The 17,976-nt window shown below is 45.0% G+C and overlaps 1 protein-coding gene across 1 annotated transcript in view; it reads left to right on the forward strand.

Moving 5' to 3' along the window:
- Nucleotides 1-17,976, forward strand: part of plekha7b (pleckstrin homology domain containing, family A member 7b) — a 174,184-nt gene that overhangs the window by 84,188 nt on the left and 72,020 nt on the right. Inside the window, 2 exon segments of the mRNA XM_045709131.1 lie at nucleotides 5,508-5,591; nucleotides 17,652-17,772. Of these exon segments, the coding sequence (XP_045565087.1) occupies nucleotides 5,508-5,591; nucleotides 17,652-17,772 (205 nt within the window).

Genomic DNA, 17,976 nt, shown 5'->3' on the forward strand with positions numbered 1-17,976 from the left:
ATTGATTAGAATATTCCACGACATGAGTCGGCCAGATCAGAGGTAGTATGGATGACCAGGGATGTTCTCTTGCTAAAAGTGTGAATTGGACCATTTTCCTGTCCTGTTATGCATTCAAAATACTTTTGGGTGTCGGGGAAAATGTATGGAGTAAAAAGTACATTATATTTTTTCGGAATGTAGTGAAGTAAATTATATTTTTTCGGAATGTAGTGAAGTAAAAGTAGTCAAAAATATAAATAGTAAAGTAAAGTACAGATACCCCCAAAAAACGACTTAAGTAGTACTTTAAAGTATTTTTACTTGAGTACTTTACACCACTGCAAACAGGCCAGCTATGACCTCCGTAAAGGCAATCAAAGAGGCAAAACGACAGAACAGGGACAAATTGGAGTCGCAATTTAACGACTCAGACACGAGACATGTGACAGGGACTCCAGACAGTCACAGATTATAAAGGGAAAGCCAGCCATGACGTGGACATGATGCCTCGCTCCCGGACGAGCTAAACACTTTCTTCGCTCACTTTGAGGCGCCAAACACAGAGCCGCCAAAACGGGCCCCCGACACTCATGAGGACTGTGTGCTCTTGTTCTTCGTGGCCGACTTGAGCAAGTCATTTGGCAGGTAGCCTAGTGGTTAGAGCGTTGGACTAGTAACTGAAAAGTTGCTAGATCGAATCCCCGAGCTGACAAGGTAAAAATCTGTCGTTCTGCCCCTGAACAAGGCAGTTAACCCACTGTTCCTAGACCGTCATTGAAAATAAGAATTTGTTCTTATTAACTGACTTGCCTAGTTAAATAAAGGTAAAATAAAAATAAAATGTAAGCGTGTTGTCCCCACTTGCTTCAAAATGTCTAACATTGTTCCTGTACCCAAGAAAGCGAAGGTAACTAAACTCATTTGCTATCTCCCCGTAGCACTCACTTCTGACATCATGATGTGCTTTGAGAGGCTAGTTAAGGAACATATCACCTCCACCTTACCTGACACCCTAGACCACTACAATTCGCATATTATCCAACACATAAACGGACGACGCAATCGCAATTGCACTACACACTGCCCTATCCCACCTGGACAAGAGAAATACCTATCTAAGAATGCTGTTCATCAACTACAGCTCAGCCTTCAACACCATAGTGCCCTCTAAGCTCATGATTAAGCTCAGGGCCCAGGGTCTGAACCCTTCCTGTGCAACTGGGTCCTGGACTTCCTCACGGGCCGACCCCAAGTTGTGAAGGTAGGCAACAATAACTCTGCCACGGTGATCCTCAACACGGGGGCCCCACTGGGGTGCATGCTCAGTCCCCTCCAGTACTCCCTGTTCACCCGTGACTGTGTGGCCACGCATGTCTCCAACTCAATCATCAAGTTTGCTGACAACACAACAGTGGTAGGCCTGATTACCAATGGCGATGAGACAGCCTACAGGGAGGAGTTGAGAGCCCTAGCGGAGTGGTGCCAGGAAAATAATCTCTCCCCCAACGTCAACAAAATGAAGGAGCTGATTGTTGACTACAGGAGAGAGCAGAGAGAGCACACCCCCATCTATATCGACGGGGCCGCAGTGAAGAGGGTCAAAAGCTTCAAGTTCCTAGGCGTGCACATCACTGACAACCTGAAATGGTCCCTTCACACAGACAGTGTGGTGAAGACGGCGCAACAACGCTTCTTTAACCTCTGGAGGCTGAAGAAATTCGGCTTGGCCCCGAAGACCCTCACAAACTTCTACATATGCACCATTGAGAGCATCCTGTCAAGCTGTATCACCTCCTGGTATGGCAATTGCACTGTCCGCAACTCCAGGGCTCTCCAGAGGGTGGTTCGGTCAGCCCAGCGCATCACCTGGGGCACTCTGCCTGCCCTCCAGGACAAGAAGATCATAAAGGACTTCAGCCACCCGAGCCATGGCCTGTTCACCCCACTACCATCTAGAAGGGGGAGACGGTACAGGTGCATCAAAGCTGGGACCGAGAGACTGAGAAACAGAGAATTAGTATTTCTGTCTGTGATAAAGCCCTTTTGTGGGGAAAAACTATTCTCATTGGCTGGGTCTGGCTCCCCAGTGGGTCGGTCTGGCTCCCAAGTGGGTGGGCCCATGCCCTCCCAAGCCCACCCATGGCTGCGCCCCTGCCCAGTCATGTGAAATCCATAGATTAGGGCTTAATGAATTTATTTCAATTGATTGATTTCCTTATATGAACTGTAACTCAGCAAAATCTTTGAAATTGTTGTGTTTATATTATTTTTCAGTATACATAGAGTATACAACACTAGTCACTTTAATAATGTTTACATACTGTTTCACCCACTTTATCTGTATATAATGTAATAAAACATTTTACTCTTCATTAGTAAGCACATATACAAACATTTTGGGGTGTGCGTCAGCTCATGCGTCTTACTGAAGTGGGTCTGCAACCAGGTCTTTTCCCTGAGTACTACACTACGTGGCATAGCAAAACAAACAGGGCCACTGTGCTGCCGGAACCGTTTGTTCACTAAGTAGGAATGCAGTGAATTCCATGAGAAGTAGTTCAGAAGTAATGTGGCTGAAACAAACGGTCCAAAGAATGCAGGTTCCTAATTAACAGTGGAGGGTAGGGTTCTACTGCATGGACCTGGTGTAGTTCAACACACTACATGCCGTTACTGGAACATAGCCCAGGCCAGGACCAAACAGAGTAGAGCACTGTGTTGTTGTGCTTGTGTGTGTGTTGTTCTGTGTTTGTGTGGGTTGTAATGTGTTTTCGTGTGTGTTGATTTGTGTGCGTTTTTGTGCTTGTGTGTGCAGAAATGGCTCTGATGCTCAACCGCAGCTTCCTGTGAACTTTTGAAAAATGTCAACCCATAAATCTCTCGAAACAACCAGATTTATTTCCTTTACTTTGCTGCATGACACCGCAGTAATACTACCAGGGTTGATATAACACTATGTGTCAGCTGGTAAAGACTGTTGTCCTTCAGGAGGCGTTTGCTATATGCTGCTGACACCAGTCTGTTTACTCACGGTATTACCATGCTCACTGTAAACATTAGGATGCCTATTGAGCAAGTGTGATGCTGCCGCTGCAGACTGCCTCTCAGGCTGGTACAGTCCAGAGCAGGCTGCCTCTCATGCTGGCACAGTCCATTACAGGCCACAGGAGGCTGCCTCTCATGCTAATACAGTCCAGTCCAGAGCAGGCTGCCTCTCAGGTTGGTACAGTCCACAGGAGGCTGCCTCTCAGGCTAGTACAGTCCGCAGCAGGCTGCCTCTCAGGCTAGTACAGTCCAGTCTACAGCAGCAGGAGAGGGATGTCTCTGCTCTGGGAGGACCTTAGCACTTCATATCTGTCCAGTGGCCCCTCAGACAAATGGGCCTGTCTTCTCAGTGGCCACGCTTGAGTAAAGAGCCCAGAGGTGCTGGACACCATGATGAGATAGAGGAACAAGCAACACAGGACATTCATCTCTGACAGGCCGCTCACCAATATTTCTGCTCTATTTTTTATTTATTTTATTTTTATTTAACTAGGCAAGTTAGTTAAGAACACATTCTTATTTACAGTGACGGCCTACCGTGGAACAGTGGGTTAACTGCCTTGTTCAGGGGCAGAACAGATGTTTACCTTGTCAGCTCGGGGATTCGATCTAGCAACGTTTCATTTACTGGCCCAACGCTCTAACCACTAGGCTACCTGCCGCCCTTATTGAGTCGAGGTTAACAGATGTTTTTCCATAGATACACAATGAATCACTACAATTGTGTGTAAATATGGAACTACATTTATGGAATGCATATTCTAATGTGATTATAGATTGTATGAGGATGTTGTATTCACAATGTTGTTATTGAGAATGGGTTGGAAGAGAGCAGAGAGTACAGTCAGCTGTTGTCTAAAACCTCAAATCTTGGCAATTTGCAATTGCCAGTGTTTACATTAAGAATTACAGTAGGGCGAACAATCGTTCCCAGTACTTTGATATTTCCCCTCCCCCAAAAGCATCACAATAACGTAACTGCGAGAGAGATTGAAACAGTCTCAAAGCGAAAATGTCCTCATGTAACAGCCTATTCAACTCCAACATGCTCTGATTTTACACGGAATTCAAGTGTAAGGAAGCATGAAATATTTCATTAGAGGTAAAGACTGATTCATCTCATAATTCAGTTAAGACATCAGCAGTCATCTGGATTGAATGACATATGTGACTTTTACTTATTTCTGCTAGACTGATTGGACAGTCTAGCAATAAATTGGCCCTCATCATTGCCCTGGTTGTGTTGTCATTCTTATTGTGATGACTGTTTCCATAGTGACTGGATTGGTGTAGTATTTCTCATTGGCTGTTGAATGTGACAGTGTAGTGTGAGAACAGGAAGCCTAGGGTGTGTTATCATGGTCTATCTGGAGGGAACACAGACACACCGATAGGCTAGCTAGCACAGCTCACCTGACCCCCTCTGGGAGGCTCTGACCTGCACCAGGGGATCTGCACTATACAGTAGTACAGTAAGAAACACTACACTCACATACAGCATTCACACTCACACAATCTGACCCAGAAGTCCTCAGAGTGATTAACAACCAGGTCAGTCTGGGTCAGAAGTCCTCATAGTGATTAACGACCAGGTCAGTCTGACCCAGAAGTCCTCCGAGTGATTAACGACCAGGTCAGTCTGGGTCAGAAGTCCTCATAGTGATTAAAGACCAGGTCAGTCTGGGTCAGAAGTCCTCATAGTGATTAAAGACCAGGTCAGTCTGGATCAGAAGTCCTCATAGTGATTAAAGACCAGGTCAGTCTGGATCAGAAGTCCTCATAGTGATTAAAGACCAGGTCAGTCTGGATCAGAAGTTTCCACCTGTGCATGTTCTGGACCTGGATAACTCTAAGTGGAAACGTATGGAATCCTGACTGCTCCACTGCTCCTAAAGCTAATGTTGAATGAAGCAGAGACCTGTTCATAGAATGACTCTCTGTTACTGTCCGATGGGCACATCTGCTACGCAACTGCCATACAAAGTGTGTAAAAGTAAATAATTGATGCGGACGGTTTAGAGCAAATCACATCATGTTATTTTTCATTCTTTCCACCACCAGCGCTACCCCCCTGTCCATCCCTTCTTTTATCCAATGATACAGGGATGCTTTAATGCCCTAGTTAAAGCGATGAATGACCCCATGTAATTGAAATCAATAAAGCCTGGCGAGCTGGTAGGGGAGAGTGCTGAGACTTACACATTGTGTGAAATAACATGAGCCCCAGCCTTGGCCACGCTTCAGCACTACCGCACATTCTACACTTGGCTGTGAAAGTCATTGGAAGTCTAGAAACTTGGTGTATTCCTGTAGAATGCCCAACAAGCAGCCAGTGACCAATACATCAGTGCACAAAATAGTGGAGCGATCAAGCAGAAATAGGATTAATGACGGAATACTAATTATATTTTGTCCTTCGCTGTTCTTTTCACTCCTTCCCTCTCTTCCCTCCCTGTTCTCTCTCTCTCTGACGCTCTCAGCCATAACCAGAAGAGCACGTCGTTCCGACACCCTGTGACTGGACAGATCTCTCCAGAAAACACGGAATATATGCTCCACAACAAGTGAGTGCACCTCTACTATCTTTACCCGAGGAAGGTTATAATGTGGGCTTCAGTGTAACGTCTGGTTGGTCCGAGGTCATGCTGGGAGGAGATGAGAATAGAGTGTAATTGAACTCGGATTAGAGTGTGAGATTGTCTGCTGCTTGTCCCAGGGATGAGATGAGGAGAGACAGGAAATGACTACCTGAGGAATACTTTCTATTAACTACAGTCATAGAAATGAACAATAATAACAATAATAATTATAAAACGAATTAAAAGGATGATGGCCATTCTATTTTTTATGGAAATGGAATTCATAGCTGCTTGCACTTGTGCAACGGCTGCTCCCAGTCCAATTGTTTGTGTGTATTTTTAAGGTATTATCTTAATTGAATTTATGGTAATGAGCCAACTATGGTTCACATTATGTCTTTGACTGTGGCCATGGCAAGTCTGAAGCCATTCATCTGTCTGAAACGTCACAGTTGTTATGCTAATGATGGCTATTATTACCACAGAGGTTTTTTCATCAGAGAACAATATATAGAGTATTTTCTGCAGGTTATAGCTGCAGTCATGAAGTTGATTGTGTTGAATTGTGTGAGTGGTACGGCCATGGTGGAGCCCCAGGTGGTGTGATGAGGTTGAATAGCATGGGACCTAGTGTTAGCGACATATGCACAGATATGGTTTGACCTGGACGTACTGGGACTTATCTTTAAGTTGTAGCGTTGTAGAGCTTGCTTGTAAGTTCCTCTAAAACATGGGAGATGACATGGCATGACATTCCTGACTTTTGTTGCTGAGAATTGTCCTGTTTTGTTGCTGTGAAATGCAGATGAGCTTTGCGATTTACATGAATTCACTGAAAAGCCACACAAGGTTATATTAACAGTATTACACTTTCATGTAGCCAAAAGCGAATAGCCTAACCACCGATCAAGCAACGTTATGGACTAAACGTTCAAATCCTGTTGCTGCAGGATGATTTTGTTGTGACAGTGTAGGCCAAAATAAGATCCTACATCTGTACCATGACTTTCATGTTAACTTTTTATGATACATGGCCTTGATGTTATTACACTTTCATTATGATGTATTAGAACAAAAGCAGGACCACAGTTGAGTCATTTATCTTTCTGTCATGAATGTGTATGACAGGTGTCACCACATAATTAAGGTGGTGTTATGTAGGCTTTAGGATACATGGCTCGATGTGTTAGTGTAGCAGAGAGGGTCGAGAGTGATATCTGATCTCCACTGTTGCAGTGTTTGAAAGGTCATTTGTAGGAGTGACATGAAGCTCATTGGGATTTCTCTCTTCTCCACCCCTCCTATATCCCTCACATGGTACTGTTGAGCCAGGGATTTGTACACCATCAGGGGATTTAAAAGTTAGTGTCCTGCCTTGCATATTCCCTGCACTGTAGGGACCACAGTAACTGAATTATTATTTTACTATCTAATACCAGATCAAAGCTCAGTAGACCAGCCATGCTTAGAATAGCATTATACTCATGCCCTTCCCACAAGAATATGTGACGAATCAAATGTATTTAAATAGCATGATTAATGTCCTCTGTCCGTTGTTTTAGTTTACTGTTGAATCATTTCACATTATCATCAGTCCTTAAAATGCTGTCATCATCATAACCCTCCACTCCTAGTCAACCATACTGTAGACTTCTTCCCAGTACAGTGAAATCATGCAGCTATGACAGAAATCATAGATTTGAAAATGCTTGGAGCATTATGGGAATATCACAGAGGCCCATCAAGTAGGAGACAGGCAACCCAATGCTCTTGGCACGGCCTGATTGATACCCCTCATTAGAGACTGTGTGTGGGGCCTGAGTTACAGCTGGGGCTACTTTCACTGTACACACACACACACACACACACACACACACACTTCCAGTTCTCTGCTGCCAATGACTGGAACGAACTAGAAAAATCTCTGAAACTGGAAACACTTATCTCCCTCACTAGCTTTAAGCACCAGCTATCAGAGCAGCTCACAGATCACTGCACCTGTACATAGCCCATCTATAATTTAGCCCAAACTACTACCTCTTCCCCTACTGTATTTATTTATTTTATTTATTATTTTGCTTCTTTGCACCATATTATTTATATTTTAACTTTGAACTTTCTTCAAATTCTACCATTCCAGTGTTTTTCTTGCTATACTTTATTTACTTTGCCACCATGGCCTTTTTATGCCTTTACCTCCCTTATCTCACATCATTTGCTCACATTGTATATAGTCTTATTTTTGTCTACTGTATCATTGATTGTATGTTGTTTTACTCCATGTGTAACTCTGTGTTTTTGTATGTTGTCGAACTGCTTTGCTTTATCTTGGCCAGGTCGCAATTGTAAATGAGAACTTGTTCTCAACTTGCCTACCTGGTTAAATAAAGGTGAAATAAAATAAATACACACACACACACCACAGAAAAACACTGGGGGAGGTTATTATCCCACAGAGTTCACTGCCACCAAAGTGGCACACCCTTGACCTCTCACCCCATGCCACCTGTTCAGTGGTACATCCCTGCCCCCACTGTATGCTGATGGACTCTACCAAAGCCAGTGAGTAGGGGTGTGTATGGTAGGCTATAGAGTTTCTATCTCACAGCCAGTCTGTTAGGAGAAATATCACCCTGTTGGCATTCCTCTTTTTTCCTCTTTTAAAGTGTATTGAATGCCTGTGGTGTGCAGGGGTAGAAGAAGCTAAAGTAGCAGGACTTATGAAGCCCCTTGACTCTCTGCTGGCTGCTATTTATACTACGGCCAACTTGTTTTACTTCTCTCTATTCCTTTCTCCCAGTCATACTTTAGTTGTGGAAATAGAGCATCGTAACAGCTGGGGTACTTATGCACCCAGGGAGAAGCGTGTGTGTTATGCAGTGGTGATGCCTTCGCTCTGGCCTGCATAGCACAAACAGACAGCCAGGGCAGATTGTTGCAGTTAGTTGCTGTGGCAGCCAGGGTGTGGATGTCACCCATGCTGAGACCCAGATATGGATGGCGAAGTAGGTTCCCTCTCCTGTATTCCCTCTGGGGTGTAGGATGGGTACAGGATGGACAAGCAAGCACACTCAGTGCTGACACAGGATCATAATATATACAGTTGGAAGTTTACATACACTTACGTTGGAATCATTAAAACTCATTTTTCAACCACTCCACAAAGTTCTTGTTAACAAACTATAGTTTTGGCAAGTCGGTTAGGACATCTACTTTGTGCATGACACAAGTAACTTGTCTAACAATTGTGTCACAATTCCAGTGGGTCAGAAGTTTACATAGAATAAGTTGACTGTGCCTTTAAAACAGCTTGGAACATTCCCGAAAATGATGTCATGGCTTTAGAAGATTCTGATATGCTTATTGACATAATTTGAGTCAATTGGAGGTGTACCTGTGGATGTATTTCAAGGCCTACCTTCAAACTCAGTGCCTTTTTGCTTGATATCCTCTGGTATATCAGAGGAAATGTCATCTGGTCTGAAGAGACAACTGTTTGGCCATAATGACCATCGTTATATTTGGAGGTAAAAGGGGGAGGCTTGCAAGCCGAAGAACACCATCCCAACCGTGAAGCACGGGGGTGGCAGCATCATGTTGTGGGGGTGCTTTGCTGCAGGAGGGCCTGGTGCACTTCACAAAATAGATGGCATCATGAAGCAACATCTCAAGACATCTGTCAGGAAGTTAAAGCTTGGTCGCAAATGGGTCTTCCAAATAGACAATGACCCCAAGCATACTACCAAAGTTGTGGCAAAATGTCTTAAGGACAAAAAAGTCAAGGTATTTGAGAGGCCATCAAAGCCCTGACTCCAATCCTATAGAAAATGTGGGCAGAACTGAAAAAGCGTGTGTGAGCAAGGAGGCCTACAAACCTGACTCCGTTAAACCAGCTCTGTGAGGAGCAATGGGCCAAAATTCACCCAACTTATTGTGGGAAGCTTGTGGAAGGCTACCTGAAACATTTGAACAAAGTTAAACAATTTAAAGGCAATGCTACCAAATACTAATTGAGTGTATGTAAACTTCTGACCCACCGGGAATGTGATGAAATAAATAAAAGCTGATAAATAAAAGCACTCCCAAAGTGCCTTCCCCTTCCCCCCTGGGAACAAATGAAACAGAATAATAGAAACTTAAAGTGAACAATTTCAATAATCAAAAACACAGTCCTATTGGCACACACATATCTCAGAAGTAGCGGCTACAAAATACTTTACAAAACCTGTCTGAGCAACAACCAACACAGGACATCCAAGAAGCTTTCCCTCCTAACAAAGGAACACTGGCTTTTATCCAGCTGGAGAAGGAGTTTGTAATTGCAGACAGCTTTATCTGACGAGAGGGCGGGGTCAGCTCCAATTGTTGATGGGGCCGACCAATCAGCTGCTTGGGGGAATCCAGGAAGCCATTTCCTGAAATATACATACACAAACCCACAACACAGAAACTGGGGAATGTAACAGTTGCCGACCGCTGGTGTAGCCTATTACTGGCAACTTCAGGAGCATAACTGCTGCCAAGGCCAGCAGCACCGGGCAGCGGGAGGATGGTCGGGTCGAGAACATGTTTTTGTCTTCTGGTTAGGGTTATTACAAACATAAGGTGTGTCTATATATGGAAAAATACACATTTTAAAATGTCCACCAATCGATTGGTCGAAAGAACAGACGACTTTCGGTCGACCAAGATTTATATATATATATACATACATACATACATACATACATACATACAGTTGAAGTCGGAAGTTTACATACACTTAGGTTGGAGTCATTAAAACTAGTTTTTCAACCACTCCACAAATTTCTTGTTAACAAACTATAGTTTTGGAAAGTACGTTAGGACATCTACTTTGTGCATGACACAAGTAATTTTTCCAACCAATTGTTTACAGACAGATTATTTCACTTATAATTCACTGTATCACAATTCCAGTGGGTCAGAAGTTTACATACACTAAGTTCACTCTGCCTTTAAATAGCTTGGAAAATTTCAGAAAATTATGTCATGGCTTTAGGAGCTTCTGATAGGCTAATTGACATCATTTGAGTAAATTGGAGGTGTACCTGTGGATGTATTTCAAGGCCTACCTTCAAACTCAGTGCCTCTTTGCTTGACATCATGGGAAAAAAAATAAAAATCAGATAAAACCTCAGAAAAAGAATTGTAGACCTCCACAAGTCTGGTTCATCCTTGGGAACAATTTCCAAACGCCTGAAGGTACCATGTTCATCTGTACAAACAATAGTACGCAAGTATGAACACCATGGGACCACACAGCCGTCATACCGCTCAGGAAGGAGACGCGTTCTGTCTCCTAGAGATGAATGTACTTTGGTGCGAAAAGTGCAAATCAATCCCATAACAACAGCAAAGGACCCTGTGAAGATGTTGAACTAAACAGGTACAAAAGTATCTATATCCACCATTTTTTCTTTTTTTTAAGAAATGTTTTGACTGCCTGTGCAACATGCACTAACTCAAAATAATCTCCCACAAACACAGGTGGGAAAAACTACTTAAATATGATCCCTAATTAGAGACAATGATGACCAGCTGCCTCAAAAAACCCAACATAGAAAAAATAAACTAGAACACAACATAGAAAAAATAAACTAGATAAACATAATCTAGAATGCCCACCCAAATCACACCCTAACCTACCAAAATAGAGAAATAAAAAGGTTCTCTGTGGTCAGGGCGTGACAGTACCCCCCCCCCCAAAGGTGCGGACTCCGGCCGCAAAACCTGACTCAATAGGGGAGGGTCCGGGTGGGCATCTAGCCTTGGTGGCGGCACCGGTGCGGGACGTAGACCCCGCTCTGCTCTCGGATCCGCCATCCTCGGTGGCGACTCTCTTTCGGGGGTCATCGCCAAAAGCTCCGGACCGTGGATCGTCGCCAGAGGCTCTGAACTGGGAACCCCCGCTGGAGGCTCCTGACTGGGGACCGTCGCTGGAGGCTCCTGACTGGGGACCGTCGCTGGAGGCTCCTGACTGGGGACCGTCGCTGGAGGCTCCTGACTGGGGACCGTCGCATGCTCCGCGCCATGGATCATCACTACAGGCTACGTCCCATGGATCATCACTGGAGGCTCTGGGCCATGGATTATCACTGGAGGCTCTGGGCCATGGATTATCACTGGAGGCTTCGTGCCATGGATCATCACTACAGGCTCCGGGCCATGGATCATCACTGGAGGCTTCGTGCCATGGATCATCACTGGAGGCTTCGTGCCATGGATCATCACTGGAGGCTTCGGACCATGGATCATCACTGGAGGCTTCGAACGTGGAGCCGGAACAGATCTCACCGGACTGAGGAGACATACTGGCAGCCTGATGCGGGGAGCTGCCACAGGGCTTACCAGGCTGGGGGGACACACTGGAGGCCCGGTACGTGGAGCCGGAACAGGTCTCTCCGGACTGGGGAGACGCACTGGAGGCCTAGTACGTGGAGCAGGTACAGGGCGTACCAGGCTGGAGAGATGCACTGGAGACCGGATGCGTGGAGCAGGCACAGGATATCCTGGACCGAGGAGGCGTACTGGAGACCAGGAGCTCTGAGCCGGCACAACCCGTCCTGGCTGAATGCTCACTTTAGCCCGGCAAATGCAGGGAGCCGGCAACGAGCGCACCGGGCTGTGAATGCGCACTGGGGATACCATACGCATCACCGCATAACACGGTGCCTGACTGGTCACACGCTCCCCACAGTAAGCACGGGGAGTTGGCTCAGGTCTCAACCCTGATTCTGCCAATCTCCCCGTGTGCCCCCCCCATTTTTCTTTTGGAGCTGCCTCTCGGGCTTTCGTCGTTGCCGTGACTCCCAATCTCGTCGCCGTTCCTCCCTCGCTGCTTCCACCTGTTCCCATGGGAGGCTATCCCATCCGGCCTGGATCTCCTCCCACGTCCAGGATCCTTTGCTGTCCAGGATGTCCTCCCATGTCCACTCCTGGGCACGCTGCTTGGTCCTTTGGTGGTGGGAGATTCTGTCACGAGTGTGTGTAGGAACGGACCAAGGCGCAGCGTGCGTATCGTTCCACATCTTTATTATATTGTGAAACTTAGCCAAACAAACAATAAACTATAAACAAACAACAAACCGTGACGACAGAGGTGCAACATGCACTAGCTCAAAATAAACTCCCACACAGGTGGGAAAAACAACTACTTAAATATGATCCCCAATTAGAGACAATGATGACCAGCTGCCTCTAATTGGGAATCATACAAAAACCCAACACAGAAAAAATAAATTAGAACACAACATAGAAAAAATAAACTAGATAAACATAATCTAGAATGCCCACCCAAATCACACCCTGACCTACCCAAATAGAGAAATAAAACGGTTCTCTACGGTCAGGGCGTGACACCTCCAAACACAGCCTGACTCCAGGGGACAGCAACACACTATATATTGTACACTACAGAGAGTGAGAGGAGAAAAGGGAGACAGAGACAGAGAGGGAGAAAGAGAAAGATAGAAACCTTCTGAATAATTTACTCTCCAGGAGAGAGAAAAACACACAGCAGAATACAGGGAGTTCTCCTCTGACTAGAATAATTTGTCAAAGCAGAGTTATTACCCGGGCCGGTTAGAGACTTTCAAGCTGACTGTAGGTGTATTATTTATGCAGAATGTTATGAAAATGATTAGTCGGCTAAAAATTACTTTTTGTCATATAATGAAGATGCCAGAGCACGAGGTGGGTGGCACTATCAAATCCTATAAAAAATAAACCGATTGAGATAGAAAGAATAGAATGACGATGCCTGCAATGCGTTTCCTTTGTGCTCTGTGGCTATCACAGAGATCTGGGTTTGCTGTGGTCTGATTCTGCACTGCTGTATTCCTGCTCTGTAGCAGAACTGTTGCTGAGGCTGGGCTAAGACTGGGCTGGACTTGGGCTGCAGCCTGCAGTGTTTGCTAGGAGTAGGCTGCTGCTGTGGTCATTTCTCTCAGGTGGTAGGTAACCTATTTGGCCCCAGGCCTGGATCTCTTTCTCTCTGATGTGAAATATTGCTCCTTTACTCTGCCACATCCCACAGCAAATTTCCCAGGGAACGCTTCAAAAGACAGCAGAGGTAGACAGCATGAAAGCTGCAATTGAAACAGGCGAGGGTCCCCTTGGTGCTGAGAGAAATGTGCTGTAAAAATGTTGGATGGGATCCAGAGAGTTGGAACAAAGTTGTATTTTAGTTCCATGGTCAGTCCCTCGCCTTTGGCTGTGCCTCTGTGTTTTTATGTCCTGCACCAGCCTGCCCTGGCCATACAAACATCCCAATACCTTTCCTCTTCCAAAGCTGCACAGGAACACGGCACGGCCGACAGGAAAAAACACTAGTTACAACATCTTTCATGTTCAGGCAGAACAATGCAGGGGTCCAGTGTCTGTAGTGGTGGAGTGGGCGGTCAAGCACGGTTTCCTAGTGTAAGCACACTGAGGAAGAGGAAGAGCACACACTGAGGAAGAGCACACACTTACACTGAGGAAGAGCACACACTGAGGAAGAGGAAGAGCATACACTTACACTGAGGAAGAGCACACACTGAGGAAGAGCATACACTTACACTGAGGAAGAGCACACACTGAGGAAGAGGAAGAGCATACACTTACACTGAGGAAGAGCACACACTGAGGAAGAGGAAGAGCATACACTTACACTGAGGAAGAGCACACACTTACACTGAGGAAGAGCACACACTGAGGAAGAGGAAGAGCACACACTTACACTGAGAAAGAGGAAGAGCACACACTGAGGAAGAGCATACACTTACACTGAGAAAGAGGAAGAGCATACACTGAGAAAGAGGAAGAGCACACACTGAGAAAGAGGAAGAGCACACACTGAGAAAGAGGAAGAGCACACACTGAGAAAGAGGAAGAGCATACACTTACACTAAGAAAGAGGAAGAGCACACACTGAGAAAGAGGAAGAGCACACACTGAGAAAGAGGAAGAGCACACACTGAGAAAGAGGAAGAGCACACACTGAGAAAGAGGAAGAGCACACACTGAGAAAGAGGAAGAGCACACACTGAGAAAGAGGAAGAGCATACACTTACACTGAGAAAGAGGAAGAGCATACACTGAGAAAGAGGAAGAGCACACACTGAGAAAGAGGAAGAGCACACACTTACACTGAGGAAGAGCACACACTGAGGAAGAGGAAGAGCATACACTTACACTGAGAAAGAGGAAGAGCACACACTGAGAAAGAGGAAGAGCACACACTGAGGAAGAGGAAGAGCACACACTGAGAAAGAGGAAGAGCACACACTGAGGAAGAGGAAGAGCACACACTGAGGAAGAGGAAGAGCATACACTTACACTGAGGAAGAACACTATTATGCCAGAGGTACTTTTCAGAAATCTAAATTCTGTACTATATAACAATGAGGACATTAGGCTTATTCAGTTTAGTTCAGTCTTCTTGAGTACTTGCTTTGAAGTGACCCTACAGCCACCGGCCTTCTCTAAACATCCCAGCCCATGTCTTCGTTTCCAGAGAGCGGTGAGTTCTGTGAGTGATGCCCTTTCTCTAAACATCCCAGCCCATGTCTTCGTTTCCAGAGAGCGGTGAGTTCTGTTAGTGATGCCCTTTCTCTAAACATCCCAGCCCATGTCTTCGTTTCCAGAGAGCGGTGAGTTCTGTGAGTGATGCCCAGCATCCGTGTAGGTGACACTTTCATGGCTGTCTGAGTGTCACAGCGGAGTGAACCTCTGAGTGAAGCTACACACACAAACACACCAATGACATGGCAGGAACACATGGTCAATGGCGTGTTTTTTTTAAAAGGTTGAGCAGCGCAGACGGACCTCAGCTTGCTCCCTAAGGCTTTAAAGTCTGCTACTGACACGCTCCTAACATCATTCTATGACTGTCACTATTCTAGAAAAACTATGGTGAGGGTCATTTCAATAAAACTGTGCCCTTAGCTGTGTACTGAAATTACTCAGTCAATTGGTAATACATGTCATTTGAAAATGTCAAAGTTCATTCCTAGCCCTGTGCATGTCCGTTTGAGGGTTTGAGTTTCAGGCATATCCTCTGCATAGTGTAATTAACAGACAGGCTGGTCTGTCAGTAAGACATTTTCGATTTCAGCCCTAAGCAACTCTGATCCCACAGCCACCTCTTCTCCTGAACTCAGAATCCTCTTTACACCATCTGCTATGAATAGGAAAGAACCACTAATAACCTAACAAGTGAAAAGTGCCTGATAGAGATGTAATACACCGTTTGATCAGGAAACCTACGTAAAGAAGGGCCTCCTAGTGGAGCTACTAACATGTCTGTCTCAACGGGCTGCAGACACTGTACCATCCTCACACAGACTTCTTGCTCATCAACCTACCGTAAATAGCTGACAGATGAGGATTACCTTATCAAGAATGTTGTGTGAGCAGCACGCCCATATAAACTGGCAGTAAACTGATTAAGCATAGTTACCTCTGTGATGAATGATACACTCTCACAACCACTTGGAAACACAAACAGACCCATTTGTTCTTGACTTGATCACTCCTCAGCCCCCAATGTCAGAGCATTTTTGTCAGTTCATTTATTATTAAAGAACTATTGAACAAGGCTCTGTAGATTCTACAGCTGGTAATTGGGTTATATTGACTTCAGGAGCGGTGAACCTATACAGTAACTTGTCTGAATCTGACATCAGGAGATGGGAGGAGCGGTGTTACGCCTCAGTACTTCATTTGTAATTAATGTCATTATTTGTTTACCCAGCCCCTCGGGAATACTATGTTTTTATCGAAGGGGCACGTTAATTAATTGTAGAAGGACACGTTAATTGCTAACTTTCCTCTGTTCTAATGAACCTTATTATAAAGAGAAAGCCCCTATGGCCTTCTTGGAACATAGATTTCCCATAATCCCTCTTCCTGCTGAAGTTTCCAGGCTGTTTGCCCATTACACTCACTACAATCTGTGTAACAGTGTGACCTGGGCCATTCCTGGGCATTCCAGAGCAAAGCAGATTCCTGCTTTATCCTAAGGGATCAACCACCTAGGTGCCCTTAAACTGTAATGGAATGTACTATGAGTAGCGGTACTTGAGGCCAGCTATTGGGAGAGCCTGGTTACAGATGTAGGATCTTAATTTGAGCCAGTTTGCTACAGCAGGAAAATAATCCTGTAGCAACAGGAAATGTTAATTATTATGTGGATTATAATTAATATACATTTTTGGTTAGGGCAAATCAAGTCTGACATTTTAAAGTGGAAATTACAAACTTTAGAAGGCTTTTTAAACCTTGAATACAGTATACTTTTGCATTTCCTGCTCGGAAAGAAAATGATCAGCAACAAAAGAGTGATAAAATGAAGATACTACATCTGTAGATAAGAGAAGCTGGTTGATTTTCATGTCATGCCAGTGAACTGGAACGGATTGTATTTCTTACAAAAACAGTTCCTGGCTGAAACAATGTGATGATGTCATGAGGAAACGTGAGGTGTAATTTGGAAAGCATGGGTGTTCTCTGCTGAGTGAGTGTGTTATCTAATGGATGTAAATATGATGAAGTTTTTGTCTGGGGGTCAGGACACCCCGTGTGTGTGTGCGTATGTGTGCGTGTGTGAGAGCGAGAGAGAGAAAGATAGATAAAGAGAGAGTAGATATTTGATCATGAGAAAGCTCATCTGCGGTAGCTCTGGTATCTCTGCTCTGGGTCTTTGTGTTGGAGGTTATGTGGAGGTGGAAAAGTTATTTGTCGTATAACATGTCCTCTTATGAAACAAGACATGCCAGCCTCAGGGACAGTGTCAGACAAAGTGTTACTTGAGTGGCTGCTACAAAAAGGTCCTGCCTGTTAACATAGCTGTAATTGCATTGGCTGTGACAGGTCGTGTGGCAGGAAGTTGTCGTTTCCTCTCTGAGAACCCAGCCCTTAACTTAACCCTGGTTCCCTGTAATGCAGATCCACTACAGAGGAATGGTGGTGGTGGTGGTGAGATACTAGCATGACCGTTCATGTCTATGTCATTGATTTCCTTCTGTGCTGCCTCCCCTGTAGGACAGAGTCCCGGGGCATGTCCAAGCCACTGCCACCGGTCAGTCAGAGGCCCCCCAGCATGGTCAGCCAGACTTCCAAGGCTGTGACCTCATCAACAGTGGATGTCACCTCAGGGTCAAAGGTGAGAAAACGCCTCTTTTATGAGCATGTGTTGTTTACTCGGTGTGTTTCATTTCTTTGGGTCTATCCCACAACAGTGTTGCAGCAATTAGGTCCAGTGATTGCAGTGTAAAGCGTTTGAATTGATATTGTTTCTAAGGGTACTGGGAGACTGTTAATGCTCATGCTGGAGAATTGGTATCATCTCCTCCAGAACACTCTCTCA

This window comes from Salmo salar, chromosome ssa26 (genome assembly GCF_905237065.1).
Source record: "Salmo salar chromosome ssa26, Ssal_v3.1, whole genome shotgun sequence".
Classification (NCBI taxonomy): Eukaryota; Metazoa; Chordata; class Actinopteri; order Salmoniformes; family Salmonidae; genus Salmo; species Salmo salar.